This window comes from Eriocheir sinensis, chromosome 30, assembly GCF_024679095.1.
Source record: "Eriocheir sinensis breed Jianghai 21 chromosome 30, ASM2467909v1, whole genome shotgun sequence".
Lineage (NCBI taxonomy): Eukaryota > Metazoa > Arthropoda > Malacostraca > Decapoda > Varunidae > Eriocheir > Eriocheir sinensis.
Genome location: NC_066538.1, coordinates 13,937,440 through 13,958,204, shown reverse-complemented (window position 1 = coordinate 13,958,204; position 20,765 = coordinate 13,937,440). Strand labels below are relative to the sequence as shown.

At 43.8% G+C, this 20,765-nt stretch overlaps 1 protein-coding gene across 1 annotated transcript in view; it reads left to right on the top strand.

Moving 5' to 3' along the window:
- The window catches only part of LOC127005601 (tetraspanin-7-like), a 66,444-nt gene that overhangs the window by 24,015 nt on the left and 21,664 nt on the right, over positions 1–20,765 (top strand). Inside the window, exon 3 of the mRNA XM_050874552.1 lies at positions 12,897–13,085. Coding sequence (XP_050730509.1) covers positions 12,897–13,085 — 189 coding nt within the window. The remainder of the gene's footprint in view (positions 1–12,896; positions 13,086–20,765) is intronic.

Below are 20,765 nucleotides of genomic sequence, written 5' to 3'. Positions count from 1 at the left end.
GAGACGTAGGAACAGAGACAGAGGGAGTATCTACAGTCAGCCAGTCAGTCACTCAGCCAGTCAGACATAACTAGATAAACTTCCAATCAGTCATCCAGTCAATCAGTTACAGTTCCTACCGACCAGCCAGTCACCCAGTCAACCAGTTACAGTCCCTACCGACCACCCAGTCACCTAATCAACCAGTCAGTCAGCCAGCCAGTCAGATATCCAGACAACCAACCACTTCCAGAGCCAATTAACCAGCGAAACAGTCAGCCAATCAGTTAAAGACCCAACGATCCAACCAGTCACTAAGTCAACCAGTTAGGCATCTAGACAACCAGCTAGTTCCAGACCCAACCAATCAGCCAGTCACTCAGTTATCCAGTTAGACATCGATACAACCAAACAGTTACGAACCCAGTTAACGAGTCTGTCAGCGAATCAGTCAACCAGTCAGCCAGTTAGACACCTAGACAACCAGACAACCAACCATTTACAGACGAAATCAACCAGTTACAGACCCAACCAAGCAGTCGGTCACCCAGTCACCCAGTTACAAACCCAACCATCCAGCCAGTCACCCAGTCAACCAGTTACAAACCACACCAATCAGCCACCCAATCATTCAGTCAACCAGTTACAGACCCAACTAACCAGCCAGTCACCTAGTCAACCAGTTACAAACTCAACCAATCAGCCACCCAATCATCCAGTCAACCAGTTAAAGACAGAACCAACCAGCCAATCACCCAGTCAACCAGTTGTAAACCCAATCATCCAGTCAACAAGTTAGAAGCCCAACCAACCAGACAGTCACCCAGTCAACCATTCAGTCAGCAAATTAGTCAGCCAGTCAGACATCCATACAGTCAACCAGCTACAGACCCAGTCAACCAGCCAGTCACCTAACCAATCAATTAGCCAACCAGTCAGTCACACAGTCAACCAGTCAGTAAGTGAATCAGTCAGCCAGTCAGACATCTATACACCAAACCAGTTACAGACCCAAATAACCAGTCACCCAGTCAACCAGTAACAGACTCAATCAACCAGCCAACCACCCAGTCAGCTAGTTAGACATTCAGAGAACCAACCAGTTACAGACCCAACTCACCAGTCACCCAGTCAACCAGAGAATTAGTCAGCCAGCCAGACATTTAGACAACAAACCAGCTACAGACCCAACCATCCAGCCAGCCACCGACTCAGCCAGTTAGACATCCAGACAGCCAACCAGCTACATACCCAACCACTCAGGCCTTACCAGCCAGCCAGCCCGCCCACCAGCCCGCCCGCCCTCGCTTGCCTCCCCCAAATTAAAGCCATCACTCGGGGGCATTATATTGCAAATTATGACGAGCCTGAAGATGCCTCGCTCCCTGATAACTCTCTTTAATGAGAGAGAGAGAGAGAGAGAGAGAGAGAGAGAGAGAGAGAGAGAGAGAGAGAGAGAGAGAGAGAGAGAGAAAGAGATAAATAATGGAAGAAAGGATAAGGAGGAGAGGAGAGGAAAGGAGAGGAATTATATAAGGAGAAAAAGATGGAGAAAGGAGGAGTTATGTAAGGAGGAGGAGATAAAAGAGAGAGAGGAAGGAAAGGAAGGAGGAAAAAGGAAAAGAACAGATAATGGAGAGAAAGGAATAGCGGAAAAAAACTCTCTCTCTCTCTCTCTCTCTCTCTCTCTCTCTCACACTGCGCAAATTTCGGCTGTTAAGTGTAGGGGGAGGGAGGGAGGGAGGGAGAGAGGGGGAGAGATAAGAGGGGGGGGGAGGGAGGGAGAGATGGAATGAAGGAGGGAAGGAAAACATGAGGAGTCTGGCCGCGAGGTGAAGGAATGAAGGAGGGAGGGAGGGAGGAAGGGAGGGAGGGAGGGAGAGAAGGAGGAGTAAGGAGTAAGAAGAGCTAAGCAAGTTTTAAAGGGGATGAAGAGACACCTTTCTTCCCTCCCTCCCTCCCTCCAATTCTTCTCTCCCTTCTTCTCTCCCTCTTTATCTTCTTTCCTCTCTCCCTCAAGATCCTCTCTATCCCTTCTCTTCCTCTCTATCTCCTTCCCTCCTTCCTCCCTCCCTTCTTCTCTTCCTCCTCCTTCCTTCCCTCAAGTTCTCCTCTCTCCCTTCTTCTCTCCCTCTTTATCTTCCTTCCTCTCTCCCTCATGTTCCTCTCTCCCCCTCTTCTCTTCCTCTCTATCTCCTTCTCTCCTTCCTCCCAATTCTTCTCTCCCTCTTTATCTCCTTTCCTCTCTCCCTCATGTTCCTCTCTCTCCCTTTTCTTCCTCTCTATCTCCTTCTCTCCTTCCTCCCTCCCTCCAATTCTTCTCTCCCTCTTTATCTTCTTTCCTCTCTCCCTCAAGTTCCTCTCTCTCCCTTCTCTTCATCTCTATCTCCTTCCCTCCTTAATCCCTCCCTCCAATTCTTCTCTCCCTTCTTCTCTTTCTCTTTATCTCCCTCCTCCTTCCTTCCCTCAAATTCTCCTCTCTCCCTTCTCTTCTTTATCTTCTTTCCTTCGTCATATCATCCATTCCTTTTATTCTCTCCATCTTTCCTCCCTCTCTCCAATTCTTCTCTCCCTTCTTCTCTACCTCTTTATCTTCCTCCCTCTCTCTCTCCCTCAAGCTCTCCTCTCTATTCTCCATTTTCTATCTATCTCCTTCCCTTTGTCTCTTCATCTCCTCCTTTAATTCTCTCCATCTTTTCTCCCTCCCTTTAGTTTCCCTCTCCCTTCTTCTCTCCCTCTTTCTCTTCTTCCCTTCCTCTCTCCCTCAAGCTCTTCTCTCCCTTCTTCATTTTCTGTCTATCTCCTTCCCTTCCCTTTTATTCTCTCCATCTTTCCTCCCTTCCTATAGTTTTCCTCTCCCTTCTTCTCTCCCTCTTTCTCTTCTTCCCTCCCTCTCTCCCTCAAGCTCTTCTCTCCCTTCTTTATTTTCTGTCTATCTCCTTCCCTTCCCTTTTATTCTCTCCATCTTCCCTCCCTTCCTATAGTTTTCCTCTCCCTTCTTCTCTCCCTCTTTCTCTTCTTCCCTTCCTCCCTCTCTCAAGCTCTCTCCTTTTCTTTCTCTTTCCAGCTCCTTTATTCGTCTCTCCATCTTCTTTTTTATTCTTCCCATTTTCATTTTTCCTTCCTCCTGCTTTCCCCACTTCTCTTATTATCTTTTTTAACTTCTCCCATTTTTCTCCTCATCTTTATCTTTCGTTCAGTTCTACCATTTCGTTTATTATTCATTTTTCCTTTTCCATTTTTTCCTGCTTCTCTCTCTCTCTCTCTCTCTCTCTCTCTCCATTTCTTCTCCTCTTATGTCTTTCTTTCTCTCCCTTCGTTTAGTCATCTCTTTCATCCTTTGCCTTATTTTCCTCTCAACATCTTTTCTTTCCTCCCTTCATCCTCCCCTCCTCCATCTCTTCTCTTTATTCTTCCTCATCTCTCCCTCCTCCCTCCCTTCTCCCATCCCTCCCTCCCTACCTCTTTCCTTTTTTCCCCCTCTCCATCTCTGCCTCCCTCCCCTCCTTCCCCTCCTCAACTCTTTTCTCTTTTTTCCCTCTCCCCATCTTTCCTCCTTGCCCCTCCCCCTCCCTCCCTCCCTGCCTGCCTTCATAAATATCTACGTAATATCACCCGCGCGGGAGAATCTTTTGGACGCAACTCAGAGAAAACAAGAATAAAAGATTTGGGATAAAGGAGTAATGATGACAATAATGATAATAATAGTAATAATAATGTTACTACTACTACTACTACTACTACTACTACTACTACTACTACTACTACTACTACTACTACTACTTCTACTACTACTACGACTACTATTACCAGATCACAGACGAGCATAACCCAATACAGTCAGTTATAGAGACATAAGAATAATAATGGAAAATAAATACAGAAAATGGATCCGTGTAGCTTTTTTGGGGGGGGGCGTAACTATTTTTTTTTACATCTTCGCCTTTTTACATCTTTTTTTTAATAGCTTCTAAGTTTGCTCATTCACAAAAGAACAAATGGAAAAAAAATCGTTGCGAGAAACAAGACAAAGTAAACCACAATGAAACTCTTGACTTTTCCTTTTTCTTTCCTTTTTTCATCTTTAAAGGACATATACAAATAGATATAGAAATGCAAATAGATGGATAAGATTGAGATAACAGCTATTGATGGATATATGCAGACAACTAGATTAATATATAACTAGATCAATGGACAGACTGATAGATAGATAAATAGGTAAATAGGACTAATAATTGACTCTAGAAACATAGATAGATATTGTTTGGTATAGATAAGACTGACTGAGGGATAGACTGATAGACATATAGGTAGATTGACTGATGTAATAATAGAACACCAATTGACTGATAGATAGATACAGACACAGACATGAATAGAAAGACAAACGGATAGATAAATATTGATATGTAGCCGATATATTGGAGATAAGATAAGCAGTGAATATACATAAATAAACAGAACAGAAGAAAGACCATACATTCTCTCTCTCTCTCTCTCTCTCTCTCTCTCTCTCTCTCTCTCTCTCTGTATTTCGAGCGCACTGTTGCCACATCTGAACACAATGCCTTGGCGATGGTCCAGAGAGGCACTTGGCAACGCACACACACACACACACACACACACACACACACACACACACACACACACACACACACACACACACACACACACACACACACACACACACACACACACACACACACACACACACACACACACACACACACACACACAGTCTCTCTCTCTCTCTCTCTCTCTCTCTCTCTCTCTCTCTCTCTCTAAAAAGTTTACCTGGAGATCTTGAGAGAGAGAGAGAGAGAGAGAATAACCAAATGTGGAAATTTTCGATATATTCTGACACTGACTCTCTCTCTCTCTCTCCCTCTCTCTCTCTCTCATTTCCCTTCGTCTTCTGCGACCCAAGAGAGAGAGAGAGAGAGAGAGAGAGAGAGAGAGAGAGAGAGCTGAGGCACGTGCGCGGTACGACACTTTGGGCCCAGATGGATTGACAGGCGGCGGGTGACAGCTTCCGAACCAAAACTCACACGGAAAAAATAATTCAACCATCCAAATCCACCACAACCAAACAACCTACAAACAAAAACCATTAGCCAAACCCCAGTCCCTTCTTTCAGCGTCAGTAGAACCCCTCCATGGCCTAGGGAAAGGAGGGGAAACGGAGGAAAAAGAGGAAAAAGAGGGAGAGGGAAAGAGAAGGGGCGGGCGGCTTGGGTCTGAGCGGCGAGGGCTGGGCGGCGCGGCGGGCTGCTGGCGTGGCCTGGTACCTTTATTAATCGATAATTCGGTTTGAGATGTTGAGCTTTAATGAGACCCAGCTTATTGACCCCCCTGAGGACACTGGCGAGCTGGGGGACACTGGGGAGGAGGAGGAGGAGAAGGGGGAGGTGGATAAGGAGGAAGTGAAAGGAGGAGGAGGAGGAGGAGGAAGAAGTGAAAGAGGACGAGGAGGTTAGGAGTGGAAGTGCTTGAGGCCGCGGTGACGTGAGATACAAATTTGAGCAGGAGTGAGGTGGATTTTTTTTTTTCAGGAGGAAGTATATTTAGATTTCTTTATATAATCTCTTTTTAGTTTGTTTTTTACTTGCATATTTGTGAGTATTATTATTATTATTGTTATCATTGTTGTTCGTGTGTACTGCTGTTGATACTGCAGGAAGGAGATACAAATTTGAGCAGGATTGAGGTGGATTTTTTTTTTCAAGAGGAAGTATATTTAGATTTCTTTATTTAATCGCTTTTAGTTTATATTTTCCTTGCATATTTGTGATTTTTATTATTATTGTTGTTATTGATATTCTTCCTGTTTACTGTTGTTGATACTGCTGGTAGGCCTATTCTTATTCAAACAACAACAACAAATATAGTACATAAACAAGTCATATCATCAAGAACAAGAACAGTAGTAGTAGTAAAAAAATAATAACAGGGGCCTAAATTAATTTCTGGAGGCCAAGTTTCACGGACAGTAATTCATAAGACAAAGTATTTCAAAACTTCTTTATATTACTCTTCTCTCTCTCTCTCTCTCTCTCTCTCCTTTTCTTTCTTTCTTGTTTTTATTCCTTTTTTCTACTTTCTTCTTGGTTTCTTCTTCCTCTGTTTCCTTTTTAATCTCCCTTCGTTTCAAACTTTTCCTTCTTGGTTTCTTTCTCCTCTGTTTCCTTTTTCATCTCCCCTTCGTTCTTAAATTTCAAACTTTCCCTTCTTTATCCCCGTCTTCCTTCTCTCTTTCCATTTTCATCTCCCGTTCGTTCTTAAATTTCAAACTTTCCCTTCTTTATCCCCGTCTTCCTTCTCTCTTTCCATTTTCATCTGTTCGTTCTTAAATTTCAAACTTTCCCTTCTTTATCCCCGTATTCCTTCTCTCCTTCCATTTTCATCTCTCGTTCGTTCTTAAATTCCAAACTTTCTGCCTTCTTTATTCCCTCTTCTCTTTCCTTCTTCATCTCTAAACTTTCCCTTCTATCCCTCCCTTCCTCTCTTTCCTACTGCTCCCAACCTTTATTTTTTTTCCTATTTTTTTATTTTCCCGAGTTTTCGTTCTTGTACACTCTTCTCTTTTTTTTTTTGGCTATTTCTTTTGACATTCCAATCATCCTTTCCTATTCACTTTTTCTGTCATGCGTCTATTCCAATCTTTCTTCGTTATTCCTTCCATTTCCTCTTTTTATCAATTCATTTTCTCTTCCATCCCCATTCACGTATTTTTTCCCATGTCCTCCCTATCTTTATCAATTCTTACCCATGTCTCCTGTTTACTTTCATTTATTACAACCTATTTTCACTATTAACTTTTCCTCTTTTTTTTCCATCTCCATTTTCTTTATTTTTCTCCATTTCCTCCCTATCCTTATCAGTAATTCTTTTCCACATTTCAATCTTTCTTTGCTATCATTTCCATTTTTCTCTTCGTCTTATTCATTCATCTTCCATTCCCCATTCACTATTTTTCCCCATTTCCACCTTATTTTTTTTTCTTAATTTCTTCCTTATATCTTCATTTAGCTACGTATATTACAATCCCACTTTCTTATTCGCTCCTTTTCCTCTTTTTATCAATTTATCTTCCATCCCCATTCACTAATTTTCCCCGTCTTCAATCCCTATTATCTTATTTTCCCCATTTCCCTTCATTCACTTATTTATTCTTCTCCATATCTTCCTTATTCGCCCCTTTCCTCTTTTTATCAATTTTCTTCCATCCCCATTTAGTAATTCTTTCCCCATTTCTCCGTCTTCCATTTCCATTATCTTATTTTAGGCATTTCCCTTTCATCCCCTTATTTATTTTTCCCCATATCTTCTCTATTCGCCCCTTTTCCTCTTTTATCAATTTATCTTCCATCCCCCATTCCCCATTTCCCTATCTTCCATCTCCATTATCTTTTTTTCCCCATTTCCCTTCATTCCCTTATTTATTCTTCCCCATATCTTCCTTATTCGCTCTTTTTCCTCTTTTTATCAATTTATCTTCCATCCCCATTCACTAATTTTTTCCTCTTTTCTCCATTTTCCATCTCCATTATCTTTTTTTCCCCATTTCCCTTCATTCCCTTATTTATTCTTCCCTATATCTTCCTTATTCGGTCTTTTTCCTCTTTTATCAATTTATCTTTCATCCCCATTCACTAATTTTTTCCTCTTTTCTCCATTTTCCATCTCCATTATCTTTTTTTCCCATTTTCCCTTCATCCCCTTATTTATTTTTCCCCATATCTTCCTTATTCGCTTTTTTTCCTCTTTTTATTCATTTATCTTTCATCCCCATTCACTAATTCTTTCCCCGATTTCTCCATCTTCCATCTTCATTATCTTATTTTCCCCATTTCCTTATCATCTTCTTATTCCTTTTTTATATCTCCTTTAGCTAAGTATATCACAACCATTTCTTCGTTACTCTCTTCATTCACCTCTTTTATCAATTCATCTTCCATTCCCCATTCACTATTTCTTCCCCCATTTCCCCATCTTCCATCTCCATTGTCTTATTTTCCCCATTTCCCATTCATCCCCCTTCCTTATTCACTCCTTTTCCTCTTTTTATTCATTCATCTTCCATCCCATTCACTATTTCTTCCCCCCTTTCCGTATCTTTCATCTCCATTATCTTATTTTCTCATTTCCCATTCTTCCCTCTTCCTTATTCACTCCTTTTCCTCTTTTTATTCATTCATCTTCTATCCCCATTCACTATTTCTTCCCCCCTTTCCCCATCTTCCATCTCCATTATCTTATTTTCTCATCTCCCATTCATCCCTCTTCCATATTCGCTCCTTTCCCCTTTTTATTCATTCATCTTCCATCCCATTCACTATTTCTTCCCCCCTTTCCGTATCTTCCATCTCCATTATCTTATTTTCCCCATTTCCCCTTCATCCCTCTTCCTTATTCGCTCATTTCCTCTTTATCTCAATTCATCTTCCATTCCCATTCGCTATTTCTTCCTCCGTTTCTCCATCTTCCATCCCCATTTCCCATTCATCCCCCTTCCTTATTCGCTCCTTTCCTCTTTTTATCAATTCATCTTCTATCCCCATTCACTAATTTTTCCTCCCTTTCCCCGTCTCCCATCCCCATTATCTTATTTTCCCCATTTCCCTTCATCCCCTTATTAATTCCTGCCCGTATCTCCATTTAGCCTAACCAGACACCAAGCACCACGCGCCTCACTGCCAGACGTACACCTATCCACCCTTTTCCTAACTCGATATTAATTTTCATATATAATTTTTCCCCTTCTCGTATTTCGTATCTACACTCGTATCTACACTCGTATCTACACTCCTGTCTACGCTTATATCTACACTCGTATCTACACTCTCTTCCTCCTCCTTTTCCTAACTCGATATTAATTTTCATATATAATTTTTCCTCCTTCCTCTCGTCTCGTATTTCGTATCTACACTCGTATCTACACTCATATCTACACTCCTGTCTACACTCATATCTACACTCTCTTCCTCTCTCTTTTCCTAACTCGATATCAAAATTTTCATACATAATTTTTCTCCCTTCCTCTCTCGTATTTCTACAGTGCCACTCTTCTTCCCTCCACCTCCACCGCACCACTCTGAATTGCTCTCTCCCTCCTCCCCATATAATCTACTTCACCTATTTTTTCCCCTTTTTGATATTTCTTTTTTTAATTCCTATATATTCAGTCTAGCCTACTCTCCATGTCCCCTACAATCCATTTCCACTCTTTCCATTCCTAATTGCCACTGTGAATTGCTCTTTCCCTCCTCCCCATATAATCTACTTCACCTATTTTTTCCCCCTTTTCGATATTTCTTTTTTTAATTCCTATATATTCAGTCTAGCCTACTCTCCATGTCCCCTACAATCCATTTCCACTCTTTCCATTCCTAATTGCCACTGTGAATTGCTCTTTCCCTCCTCCCCATATAATCTACTTCACCTATTTTTTCCCCTTTTTGATATTTCTTTTTTTAATTCCTATATATTCAGTCTAGCCTACTCTCCATGTCCCCTTCAATCCATTTCCACTCTTTCCATTCCTAATTGCCACTCTGAATTGCTCTTTCCCTCCTCCCCATATAATCTACTTCACCTATTTTTTCCCCTTTTTGATATTTCATTTTTTAATTCCTATATATTCAGCCTAGCCTAGTCTCCCTTACTTTTCTCCTGCCCCTTTCACCGTACTGCCAAACTTCAAATCTCTCTCTCTCTCTCTATATTATCTCGTTTACCTATTTTCTCCCTTTTTAATATTCCTTTTTTAATTCCTATATCTCCAGCCCTACTCTTTTCCTGCCCTTTTCACCGTACTGCCAGACTCAAATGGCTCGCTCTCTCTCCCTCTCCCTCCTCTTTAGATGATCTCGTTTACCTATTTTTTCCCTTTTTGATATTCCTTTTTTTAATTCCTGTATATTTAGCCTAGCCTACTCTGCCCTACTCTTTTCCTGTCCCCTTTCACCGTACTGCCAGACTCAAATTCTCTCTCTCTCCCTCTTTCCCTCCTCTCTAGATAACCTCGTTTACCTATTTTTCCCTTTCCCTCCTCCCCCTCTTAATCTCATCCCCATATTTAGCCTACCCTGAAATACACAACCCTTGCCTGTATTTCTCACCGCACTGCCAGACGTAGGTACCTGCATTCCTTCTTTCCCTCTTCCTTTGTTGATATTTTGTCCATTTTCCTTTTTTTTTCCTTTCTGCCGTACATATATTCATCCTCTTTCTCTTTTCCCATTGACCTTTTACTCATTTTTCCTCTTCCTTTCTGCCGTAGCCTCCATATACTTATCCTCTTCCTCTCTTCCTCTTCCTTTCTTTACATTTCAACCTTTCTTTGCTTTTATTTCCATTTTTCTCTTTGTTTTATTCATTCATCTTCCACTCTCCCCCCATTCTCTCATTTTCCCCATTTCCACCTTAATCTTACTTTATTTCTTTCCTCTATCTTTCCCTCTTCCTTTGCTAATCTTTTGTTCATTTTCCTTGTTTCTTCCTTTCTGCCGTACATATTTTCATCCTTTTCCTCTTTTCCTGTTTATCTATTGCCCATTTTTCCTCTTCCTTTCTGCCGTAGCCTACATATAGCTTATCCTCTTCCTTTCTTTCCGATATTTCAATCTTTCTTTGCTATTATTTCCATTTTTCTCTTTGTTTTATTCATTCATCTTCCACTCTCCCCCCATTCCCTCATTTTCCCCATTTCCACCTTAATCTTACTTTATTTATTTCCTCTATCTTTCCCTCTTCCTTTGCTAATCTTTTGTCCATTTTCCTTTTTTCTTCCTTTCTGCCGTACATATATTCATCCTTTTCCTCTTTTCCTATTTATCTGTTACCCATTTTTCCTCTTCCTTTCTGCCGTAGCCTCCATATACTTATCCTCTTCCTCTTTTCCTCCTCCTTTCCTTACATTTCAACCTTTCTTTGCTATTATTTCCATTTTTCTCTTTGTTTTATTCATTCATCTTCCACCCCTCTCCCCCATTCACTCATTTTCCCCATTTCCACCTTATTCTTATTTTATTTCTTCCCTGGATCTTCGTTTATCACAATTCCTACTTCCTTATTCGCTCTTTTCCTCCTTTAACCTATTTTTTCCCTTTCCCTTTCTGCCTTTCTCCCCATTTCCCCATTCAGTCTAGCTCAGCATTCCCCATTTAAAACCCATTGCATTGCCTGACACTTCTCCTCCTCCTCCTTCTCCTATCCCCGATCTAATCATTTTATTTTTTTTCCTCTTTCCATTCGTATTTCTTTCTCCATTTTCATTCTTGCTCAATATTCACCCAAACCTTCCTTCCTCACGACACTTCACTGCCAGACGAACTTTTGTAATCTTCCTCCTCTTTAGCTTATCTTTCTGATCTGTTTTCCCTTTTTTCACTTCTATTTTATTTTCCTCCATTTCTCCAGTCAGTCTAGCCTAGTCATCCCCAGTCACTACCTACCCCACTACCAGAACTTTCCTTTTCCTTTTTTCCTGAGCTAATCTTCATCCCTTTTTTCCCTTTTCACTTGTTTTCCCTCATTTCTACATTCATTCTAGCCTAGCATTCACCAGCCTCCACCTACCCCACTGCCATAACTCTCCTCTTCCTTTTTTCTGAGCTAATTTTCAATCCTTTTCTTCCCTTTTCAGTTTCCCCCCCTCATTTCTCTATTCATTCTAGCCGAGCATTACCAGCCACCACCTACCCTTGACTCTACAACTCTCCTTTTCCTTTTCCTGAGCTAATCATTATCCCTTTTTTCCCCTTCATGTCTATTTTTCCAGTCATAATCTCCATTCATTCTAGCCTAGCGTTCACCAGCCACCATCAACCCCACTGCCATAACTCTTCCTCTCCTCTAGTCAACATTTCTTACACAGTTTCTCCTTTTTATCTGCTATTTCTTCCCCATATTCATCCTACATCACATCTCCATTCATTCCATCACATCACATCCATAACTCTCCTTTTCCTCTTCCCTAGACAACATTTCTTACATACCCTCTTCTTTTCCTTCTATTTTTTCCCCATATTCGTCCTACACCACCTATCCTCTCCTCAACCATCCCCTCTACACTCCTGCCAGACGTATTCCTGCTCTCTTTCTCTTCATAAGCTAATCTTTCTTCTCCATTTTCACTCTTTTCATTAGTTTTTCTTCTCGTATTTAAATTCAGTCTAGCCTAGCATTCACCACCATCTCCTGCTCCCCTTGCTCTTCTCTAGTCAACATTTCTTACATAATCTTATCTATTTCCGGCTATTTATTACATATTCTCCTTATTCTCCTGTTTTCTTACATATCCTCTTCTTATTTCTATCTCTTCTCCCTTCTTTACTTATACTTCCCATTTTCTTATTTTTCTCTCCTCATCCCTTCCTTTTTTCTTGCACATTATCTCCTTCCCTCCTATTTCTGTTATATTCTATTCGTTTTCCTCCTGTTTTCTTATTTATTCTGTTCTTTTTCTTCCTACTTCCTTCCATATTCTCTCATCTCTCCTATTCCTTCCCCATACACATTTTTGCACATATTCACCATCCATCTCTCTATTCCTCTTATTTCTTCCCCATATTCACCCTAGCCTAGCATTCTCCCCTTATTCCTCCCTTTTCTTCCCTATACTTCTCTTAACATATCCCACACCTCCCATCCCTTCCCCATATCCACCCTAGCCTAGCATTCTCTCCTCATTCCTCCCATTTCTTCCTTATACTTCTCTTAAGATATCCTACACCTCCCATCCCTTCCCCATATCCACCCTAGCCTAGCATTCTCTACTCCTATTTCTTCCCTATACTTCCTTTAACATATCCTACACCTCCCATCCCTTCCCCAACTCCCTTCGCAGCCCTGCCAGACGTATGCTCGCTCTTCTTCCGCCTTCCCAGCTAATCCCCGGCCATCCCACACAGATCCTTGGGGCTTTGGTGCTGGCGGCGGGCATCCTGGTGAAGGTGGAGATTTACAAATACGTGGAGGTGTCACATGAGTTCTCGGCAACGGCCCCGTACGTCTTCGTGGGCACCGGAGGCTTCATGCTGCTGCTGGGGCTGTTGGCGTGTTGCTGTACGGCTAAGGGACAGCCCGTGCTTCTGTATATTGTGAGTATAGAGTGTGTGTATGTGTGTGTGTGTGTGTGTGTGTGTGTGTGTGTGTGTGTGTAATAATAATAATAATAATAATAATAATAATAATAATAATAATCGGTTTATTAAGAGATAGCAGGTGTTAAGTTGAAAATATACACGTTACAAATACAATATTGAAGTACAATAAAAAGGGGAAAAGTACAATATGCAAAAACACATAAAACCCCGCTACTCACTGCACCTGTAAAGAAAGAGTGGCCAAAAGAGAGGTCAATTTCGTATGGGAGGGGTGTATTTTTTTTACAATGAAGGAGACAGCTCAGTGGGACACAAAAACACATAAAACCCCGCTAATCACTGCACCTGTAGAGAAAGAGTGGCCAAAAGAGAGGTCAATTTCGTATGGGAGGGGTGTATTTTTTTTACAGTGAAGGAGACAGCTCAGTGGGACACAAAAACACATAAAACCCCGCTAATCACTGCACCTGTAAAGAAAGAGTGGCCAAAAGAGAGGTCAATTTCGTATGGGAGGGGTGTATTTTTTTTAAAGTGAAGGAGGGAGCTCAGTGGGATACAAAAACACAAAAGCCCGCTAATCACTGCACCTGTAGAGAAAGAATGGCCAAAAGAGAGGTCAGTTTCGTATGGGAGGGTGGTATTTTTTTACAGTGAAGGAGGGAGCTCAATGGGACACAAAAACACAAAACCCCGCTAATCACTGCACCTGTAGAGGAAGAATGGCTAAAAGAGAGGTCAGTTTCGTATGGGAGGGGTGTATTTTTTTTACAGTAAAGGAGGTAGCTCAAGGGGAAAGAGAAATAGATAAATAAGCAAAGCCCGCTAATCACTGCTTCTATAACGAAACTAGAAATGAATACCCAGAAGATACGTCAATTTCGGAAGGAGGGAGGAGCTAGGTAAGGTCCATATAGCGCTGGAAGTGTTGAGTGCTGTCCAACTTGTCTTTAAACGTTCAAGTCCAAATGAGCAGCCTGTGTTAGAGTATATTTAGGTACTGAACGTTGGAGAGGATGATGACGGGATAAAAGAACAGCTAGGAAGGTATGAAGGGTGTTATATCATGTTGAAGGGTGTTGAGTGATATTAACCCTAAAAGAGAAGCCTGTGTTAGAGTATATTTAAGTACTGGACGGTGAAAAGGGTTGATGAAGTGATGAAAGAACAGCTAGGAAGGTATGAAGGGTGTTATATCATGTTGAAGGGTGTTGAGTGATATTAACCCTAAAAGAGAAGCCTGTGTTAGAGTATATTTAAGTACTGGACGGTGAAAAGGGTTGATGAAGTGATGAAAGAACAGTTAGGAAGGTATGAAGGGCGTCATATCATGTTGAAGGGTGTTGAGTGATATTAACCCTAAAAGAGAAGCCTGTGTTAGAGTATATTTAGGTACTGAACGTTGGAGAGGATGATGAAGGGATGCAAGAACAGCTAGGAAGGTATGAAGGGCGTTAGATAATGTTGAAGGGTGTTGAGTGATATTAACCCTAAAAGAGAAGCTTGTGTTAGAGTTTATTTAGGTACTGAGCGTTGGAGAGGATGATGAAGGGATGAAAGAACAGCTAGGAAGGTATGAAGGGCGTTATATCATGTTGAAGGGGTGTTGAGTGAAGTTAAACCTAAAAGAGCAGCTTGTACTAGAGTTTACTTAGTTACTGAACGTTGGAAGGGTGATGAAGGGATGAAAGAACAGCTAGGAAGGTATGAAGGGCGTTAGATAATGTTGAAGGGTGTTGAGTGATATTAACCCTAAAAGAGAAGCCTGTGTTAGAGTTTATTTAGGTACTGAGCGTTGGAGAGGATGATGAAGGGGTGCAAGAACAGCTAGGAAGGTATGAAGGGCGTTATATCATGTTGAAGGGGTACTGAGCGAAATTAAACCTTAAAGGGCAGCCTGTATTAGAGTTTGTTTAGGTACTGCAAGTTGAGAGAGCTGATGAAGTGATGAAAGAACAGCTAGGAATGAATGAAAGGTGTTATAAGATGTTGAAGGGGTGTTGAGTGAAGTTAAACCTAAAAGAGCAGCTTGTACTAGAGTTTACTTAGTTACTGAACGCTGGAGAGGATGATGAAGGGATGAAAGAACAGCTAGGAAGGTATGAAGGGTGTTATATCATGGTGAAGGGGTGCTAAGTGAAATTAAACCTAAAGGAGCACCTTGTATTAGAGTTTATTTAGGTACTGGACGTTGGAAGAGATAATGAAGGGATGAAAAAACAGCTAGAAAGGAATGAAAGGTGTTATAAGATGTTGAAGGGGTAGTGCGTGAGCTTGAACTTGTTGGCACACTTCCACGACCAAAGACACCTCCTTCTACCATACTGCGCTAAGGTCTCGAAGTTGCAAGTGCTAATGAGCGGATAAGAAGCTGATGGAAAGGTGCTGGTGGGTCTTACAACATACTGGAAGGGTGCTAAGTGACGTTAAGCTGGTATACAGGCTTCCATTACCCAAAATACAGTCCGTTCAAGGTTATTGCTAACTGCATGCCTCCCCCCCTCCCGCGGCCCCGCTGCACACGACTTTTAACTCTTGCTCATCCCTGTACTGTCCAAACCCCTTATGCAAGAGTTAACCAACACCTCCATTTTTTCATCCCCTTCACTGGTAAACTCTAGAACAGCCTTCCTTTGTCTGTATTTCCTCCTGCCTATGACTTGACCTTTTTCAAGAAGAGTGTATCAAGACACCTCTCCTCCCGAAATTGACCTCTCTTCTGGCTATTCTTTACTTTTGTTTTTTATGGGAGCGGCGAGTAGAGGGCTTTTTTTGTGCTCGTTTTGTTGCCCTGAGCCGTGTCCTTTCATGTATAAAAAAATAAATAAATAAATAAAGTTAAGGCACACGCTATAGCTGGGCGTGGCCTCGGTGCTCATCTCCGTCACACTGAATCTTGAGTTTGTAGCGGGAACTATAAAAAAACAACCAATAACCCGCTGGTGTGACTTGCTCGTACTAGGCTAGGCGGTCATGCTGAAATACGAAGTGTCAACCTTTCGCAAAATGTTAGGTAGCACAGCGAAATGTCACCTGAAAATGGTCGAAAAGTGAGAGGATATAGCGAAGAGTTAATTCAATTTTACGAAATCTCGGGTGCAGCAGCGAAATGTTAGTGACTCCCGCCAGGAAACAATGCGATGCGGCTCCAGGTTAAGCTATGCTGGGTTGAGTTCTGACGGTGATGGAGAAAGGGAGAGTGGTGCAGGGTGAAGGGAGCGTGCAATTGGTGAAGGGAGAGTGCAATAGGGTGAAGGGAGAGTGGTGCAGGGTGAAGGGAGAGTGCAATTGGTGAAGGGAGAGTGCAATAGGGTGAAGGGAGAGTGGTGCAGGGTGAAGGGAGAGTGCAATAGGGTGAAGGGAGAGTGGTGCAGGGTGAAGGGAGAGTGCAATAGGGTGAAGGGAGAGTGGTGCAGGGTGAAGGGAGAGTGGTGCAGGGTGAAGGGAGAGTGCAATAGGGTGAAGGGAGAGTGGTGCAGGGTGAAGGGAGAGTGCAATAGGGTGAAGGGAGAGTGCAATAGGGTGAAGAGAGAGTGCAATAGGGTGAAAGGAGAGTGCAATAGGGTAAAGGGAGAGTGGTGTAGGGTAAAGGGAGAGTGGTGCAGGGTGAAGGGAGAGTGCAATAGGGTGAAGGGAGAGTGCAATAGGGTGAAGGGAGAGTGGTGCAGGGTGAAGGGAGAGTGCAATAGGGTGAAGGGAGAGTGGTGCAGGGTAAAGGGAGAGTGGTGCAGGGTAAAGGGAGAGTGGTGCAGGGTAAAGGGAGAGTGGTGCAGGGTAAAGGGAGAGTGGTGCAGGGTAAAGGGAGAGTGGTGCAGGGTGAAGGGAGAGTGGTGCAGGGTGAAGGGAGAGTGGTGCAGGGTGAAGGGAGAGTGGTGCAGGGTGAAGGGAGAGTGGTGCAGGGTGAAGGGAGAGTGGTGCAGGGTGAAGGGAGAGTGGTGCAGGGTAAAGGGAGAGTGGTGCAGGGTGAAGGAAGAGTGGTGCAGTGTGAAGGGAGAGTGGTGCAGGGTGAAGGAGAGTGGTGCAGGGTGAAGGAGTGGTGCAGGATGAAGGCAGAGTGCAATAGGGTGAAGGGAGAGTGGTGCAGGGTGAAGGGAGAGTGGTGCAGGGTAAAGGGAGAGTGGTGCAGGGTAAAGGGAGAGTGGTGCAGGGTGAAGGGAGAGTGGTGCAGGGAAGGAGAGTGGTGAAGGGAGAGGCAGGGTGAAGGGAGAGGTGAAGGGAGAGTGGTGCAGGGTGAAGGGAGAGTGGTGCAGGGTAAAGGGAGGGTGAAGGGAGAGTGGTGCAGGGTAAAGGAGAGTGGTGCAGGATGAAGGGAGAGTGGTGGGTGAAGGGAGAGTGCAATAGGGTAAAGGGAGAGTGGTGCAGGGTGAAGGGAGAGTGCAATAGGGTAAAGGGAGAGTGGTGCAGGGTGAAGGGAGAGTGGTGCAGGGTGAAGGGAGAGTGGTGCAGGGTGAAGGGAGAGTGGTGCAGGTGAAGGTGAAGGGTGAAGGGAGAGTGGTGCAGGGTGAAGGGAGAGTGGTGCAGGGTGAAGGGAGAGTGGTGCAGGGTGAAGGGAGAGTGGTGCAGGGTGAAGGGAGAGTGCAATAGGGTAAAGGGAGAGTGGTGCAGGGTGAAGGGAGGGTGGTGCAGAGTAAAGGGAGAGTGGTGCAGGGTGAAGGGAGAGTGGTGCAGGGTGAAGGGAGAGTGCAATAGGGTAAAGGGAGAGTGGTGCAGGGTGAAGGGAGAGTGCAATAGGGTAAAGGGAGAGTGGTGCAGGGTGAAGGAGGGGTAAAGGAGAGTGGTGCAGAGTAAGGGAGAGTGGTGCAGGGTGAAGGGAGAGTGGTGCAGGGTAAAGGGAGAGTGGTGCAGGGTGAAGGGAGAGTGCAATAGGGTAAAGGGAGAGTGGTGCAGGGTAAAGGGAGAGTGGTGCAGGGTGAAGGGAGAGTGGTGCAGGGTAAAGGGAGAGTGGTGCAGGGTGAAGGGAGAGTGCACAAGGGTAAAGGGAGTGGTGCAGGGTAAAGGAGAGTGGTGAAGGGTAAAGGGAGAGTGGTGCAGGGTTAAGGGAGAGTGGTGCAGGGTGAAGGGAGAGTGGTGCAGGGTGAAGGGAGAGTGGTGCAGGGTAAAGGGAGAGTGGTGCAGGGTGAAGGGAGAGTGGTGCAGGGTAAAGGGAGAGTGGTGCAGGGTAAAGGGAGAGTGGTGCAGGGCAAAGGGAGAGTGGTGCGGGGTGAAGGGAGACTGCAATAGGATAAAGGGAGTGTGGTGCAGGGTGAAGGGAGAGTGGTGCAGGGTAAAGGGAGAGTGGTGCAGGGTAAAGGGAGAGTGGTGCAGGGTGAAGGGAGAGTGGTGCAGGGTAAAGGGAGAGTGGTGCAGGGTGAAGGGAGAGTGCAATAGGGTAAAGGGAGAGTGGTGCAGGGTGAAGGAGAGTGCAATAGGGTGAAGGAGAGTGGTGCAGGGTGAAGGAGAGTGCAATAGAGTAAAGGAGAGGTGCAGGGTGAAGGGAGAGTGCTATGGGGTGAAGGGAGAGTGGTGCAGGGTGAAGGGAGAGTGCAATAGGGTGAAGGGAGAGTGGTGCAGGGTGAAGGGAGAGTGCAATAGGGTGAAGGGAGAGTGGTGCAGGGTGAAGGGAGAGTGCAATAGGGTGAAGGGAGAGTGCAATAGGGTGAAGGGAGAGTGCAATAGGGTAAAGGGAGTGGTGCAGGGTGAAGGGAGAGTGCAATAGGGTGAAGGGAGAGTGGTGCAGGGTGAAGGGAGAGTGCAATAGGGTAAAGGGAGAGTGGTGCAGGGTGAAGGGAGAGTGCAATAGGGTAAAGGGAGAGTGGTGCAGGGTGAAGGGAGAGTGCAATAGGGTGAAGGGAGAGTGGTGCAGGGTGAAGGGAGAGTGCAATAGAGTGAAGGGAGAGTGCAATAGGGTAAAGGGAGAGTGGTGCAGGGTGAAGGGAGAGTGGTGCAGGGTGAAGGGAGAGTGGTGCAGGGTGAAGGGAGAGTGGTGCAGGGTGAAGGGAGAGTGGTGCAGGGTGAAGGGAGAGTGCAATAGGGTGAAGGGAGAGTGGTGCAGGGTGAAGGGAGAGTGCATTAGGGTGAAGGGAGAGTGAAATATTGGAAGGAAAAGAGGAACAGGGTGAAGATAAGAGAATAATAGAGATGGTAAAGTGAAATATGGTGAAAATAAGGGAGAGTGAAATAGGGGAAGGAAAAGAGGAATAGGTTGAAGATAAGAGAATAATAGAGATGGTAAAGTGAAATATGGTGAAAATAAGGGAGAGTGAAATAGGGGAAGGAAAAGAGGAATAGGTTGAGGATAAGAGAAGAATAGTGATGTTAAAGTGAAATATGGTGAAAATAGAGTAGAATATTACATGTAGAATATTACGTGTAGTTGTTTACTGAGCAGCACGGCAAATAAGTCCATCTGATTGCAACATGAAAGCAACCTAACGAACACTGACCTTTTAAAGAGGAAATGTGATGCGCCCGGAAGATAAGTCGACCTCATGTTGTTACTTAATTAGCAGCAGGGCGAAGCTAGGCTATTTACACCGCCAACACAACCTAACCAGCGTTGCCATATTATCGTATTCACCACATTGTATTTATCATTTTTAAGCCTCAAACTCTCGATCTACACAAATAACGAAAGAATATTAAAGTTAGCGTTGAAACTGTTATTTATTGATGTTCGTTTGTTTGTTTTTGCTATAGATATCAGTCAGAAACTACGAAAATGCAATACGGTGTGTACGATAATTTGGCAACGATGTACCTAACGAACCTAATGATATGACACTGTAGTGCGGCGACTAGCCTGATGGGCGAGCCTCCCATAATTCCCTCCGCCAGGGGGGTACCTCTTTGGCCGACTGGTTAAGGAGTGGCTCTCTCGTCTCGCTGGTCGCGGGTTCGATCCCCGGCGCCGGCAAACCTTTCCTTGTCTGGATTAATTTCTCGTGTGTTTCGTTACACGCAGATGACGTGTGTGAGTGTAGAAAAGAGGAAAATTCTGGCATTTCAATGTGTGGATGTTGTTATTTGTACCCATTTAACATAAACAAGACAAAGATGATCATGCGGGGAGGATGTTAACACCGCTAACGCCTTTACGAACTGAGACCTAGTAATATGATAACCTGTGAATGCTGTTATTTGTATCCACTTAATACATACAAGATTTCCATATCTGACGATCCTGCCCTCATCCCTGACTTTGGGACACTGGGTCATTTTTTTAAAATATATCGGCGTCCAAGTACACACATTTGACAAGGCTATCGTAGGAGTTTTTGGCATTTCCAGTGGTAATTTTATAACCCTGGTGGGAGTCTGACTCTTCTTCTGCGCCATGAACCAAAAAAAAAGACTCATTAGAACCCGATTAACCCATTTTTGACCTTTGAAAATAGATGATGTGAGAGGCGAAAGCATCTTATAAACCCGATCATTTTGAAAGCCCTTTATTGGCGTAGTGGTGAGACGAAACACTGATTGAATTGGCAACTCTGTGTGTCCGGTTGAATTGGCAACTTTGTGTGTCCGGGTGAATTGGCAACTCTGTGTGTCCGGTTGAATTGGCAACTTTGTGTGTCCGGGTGAATTGGCAACTTTGTGTGTCCGGGTGAATTGGCAACTTTGTGTGTCCGGGTGAATTGGCAACTTTGTGTGTCCGGGTGAATTGGCAACTTTGTGTGTCCGGGTGAATTGGCAACT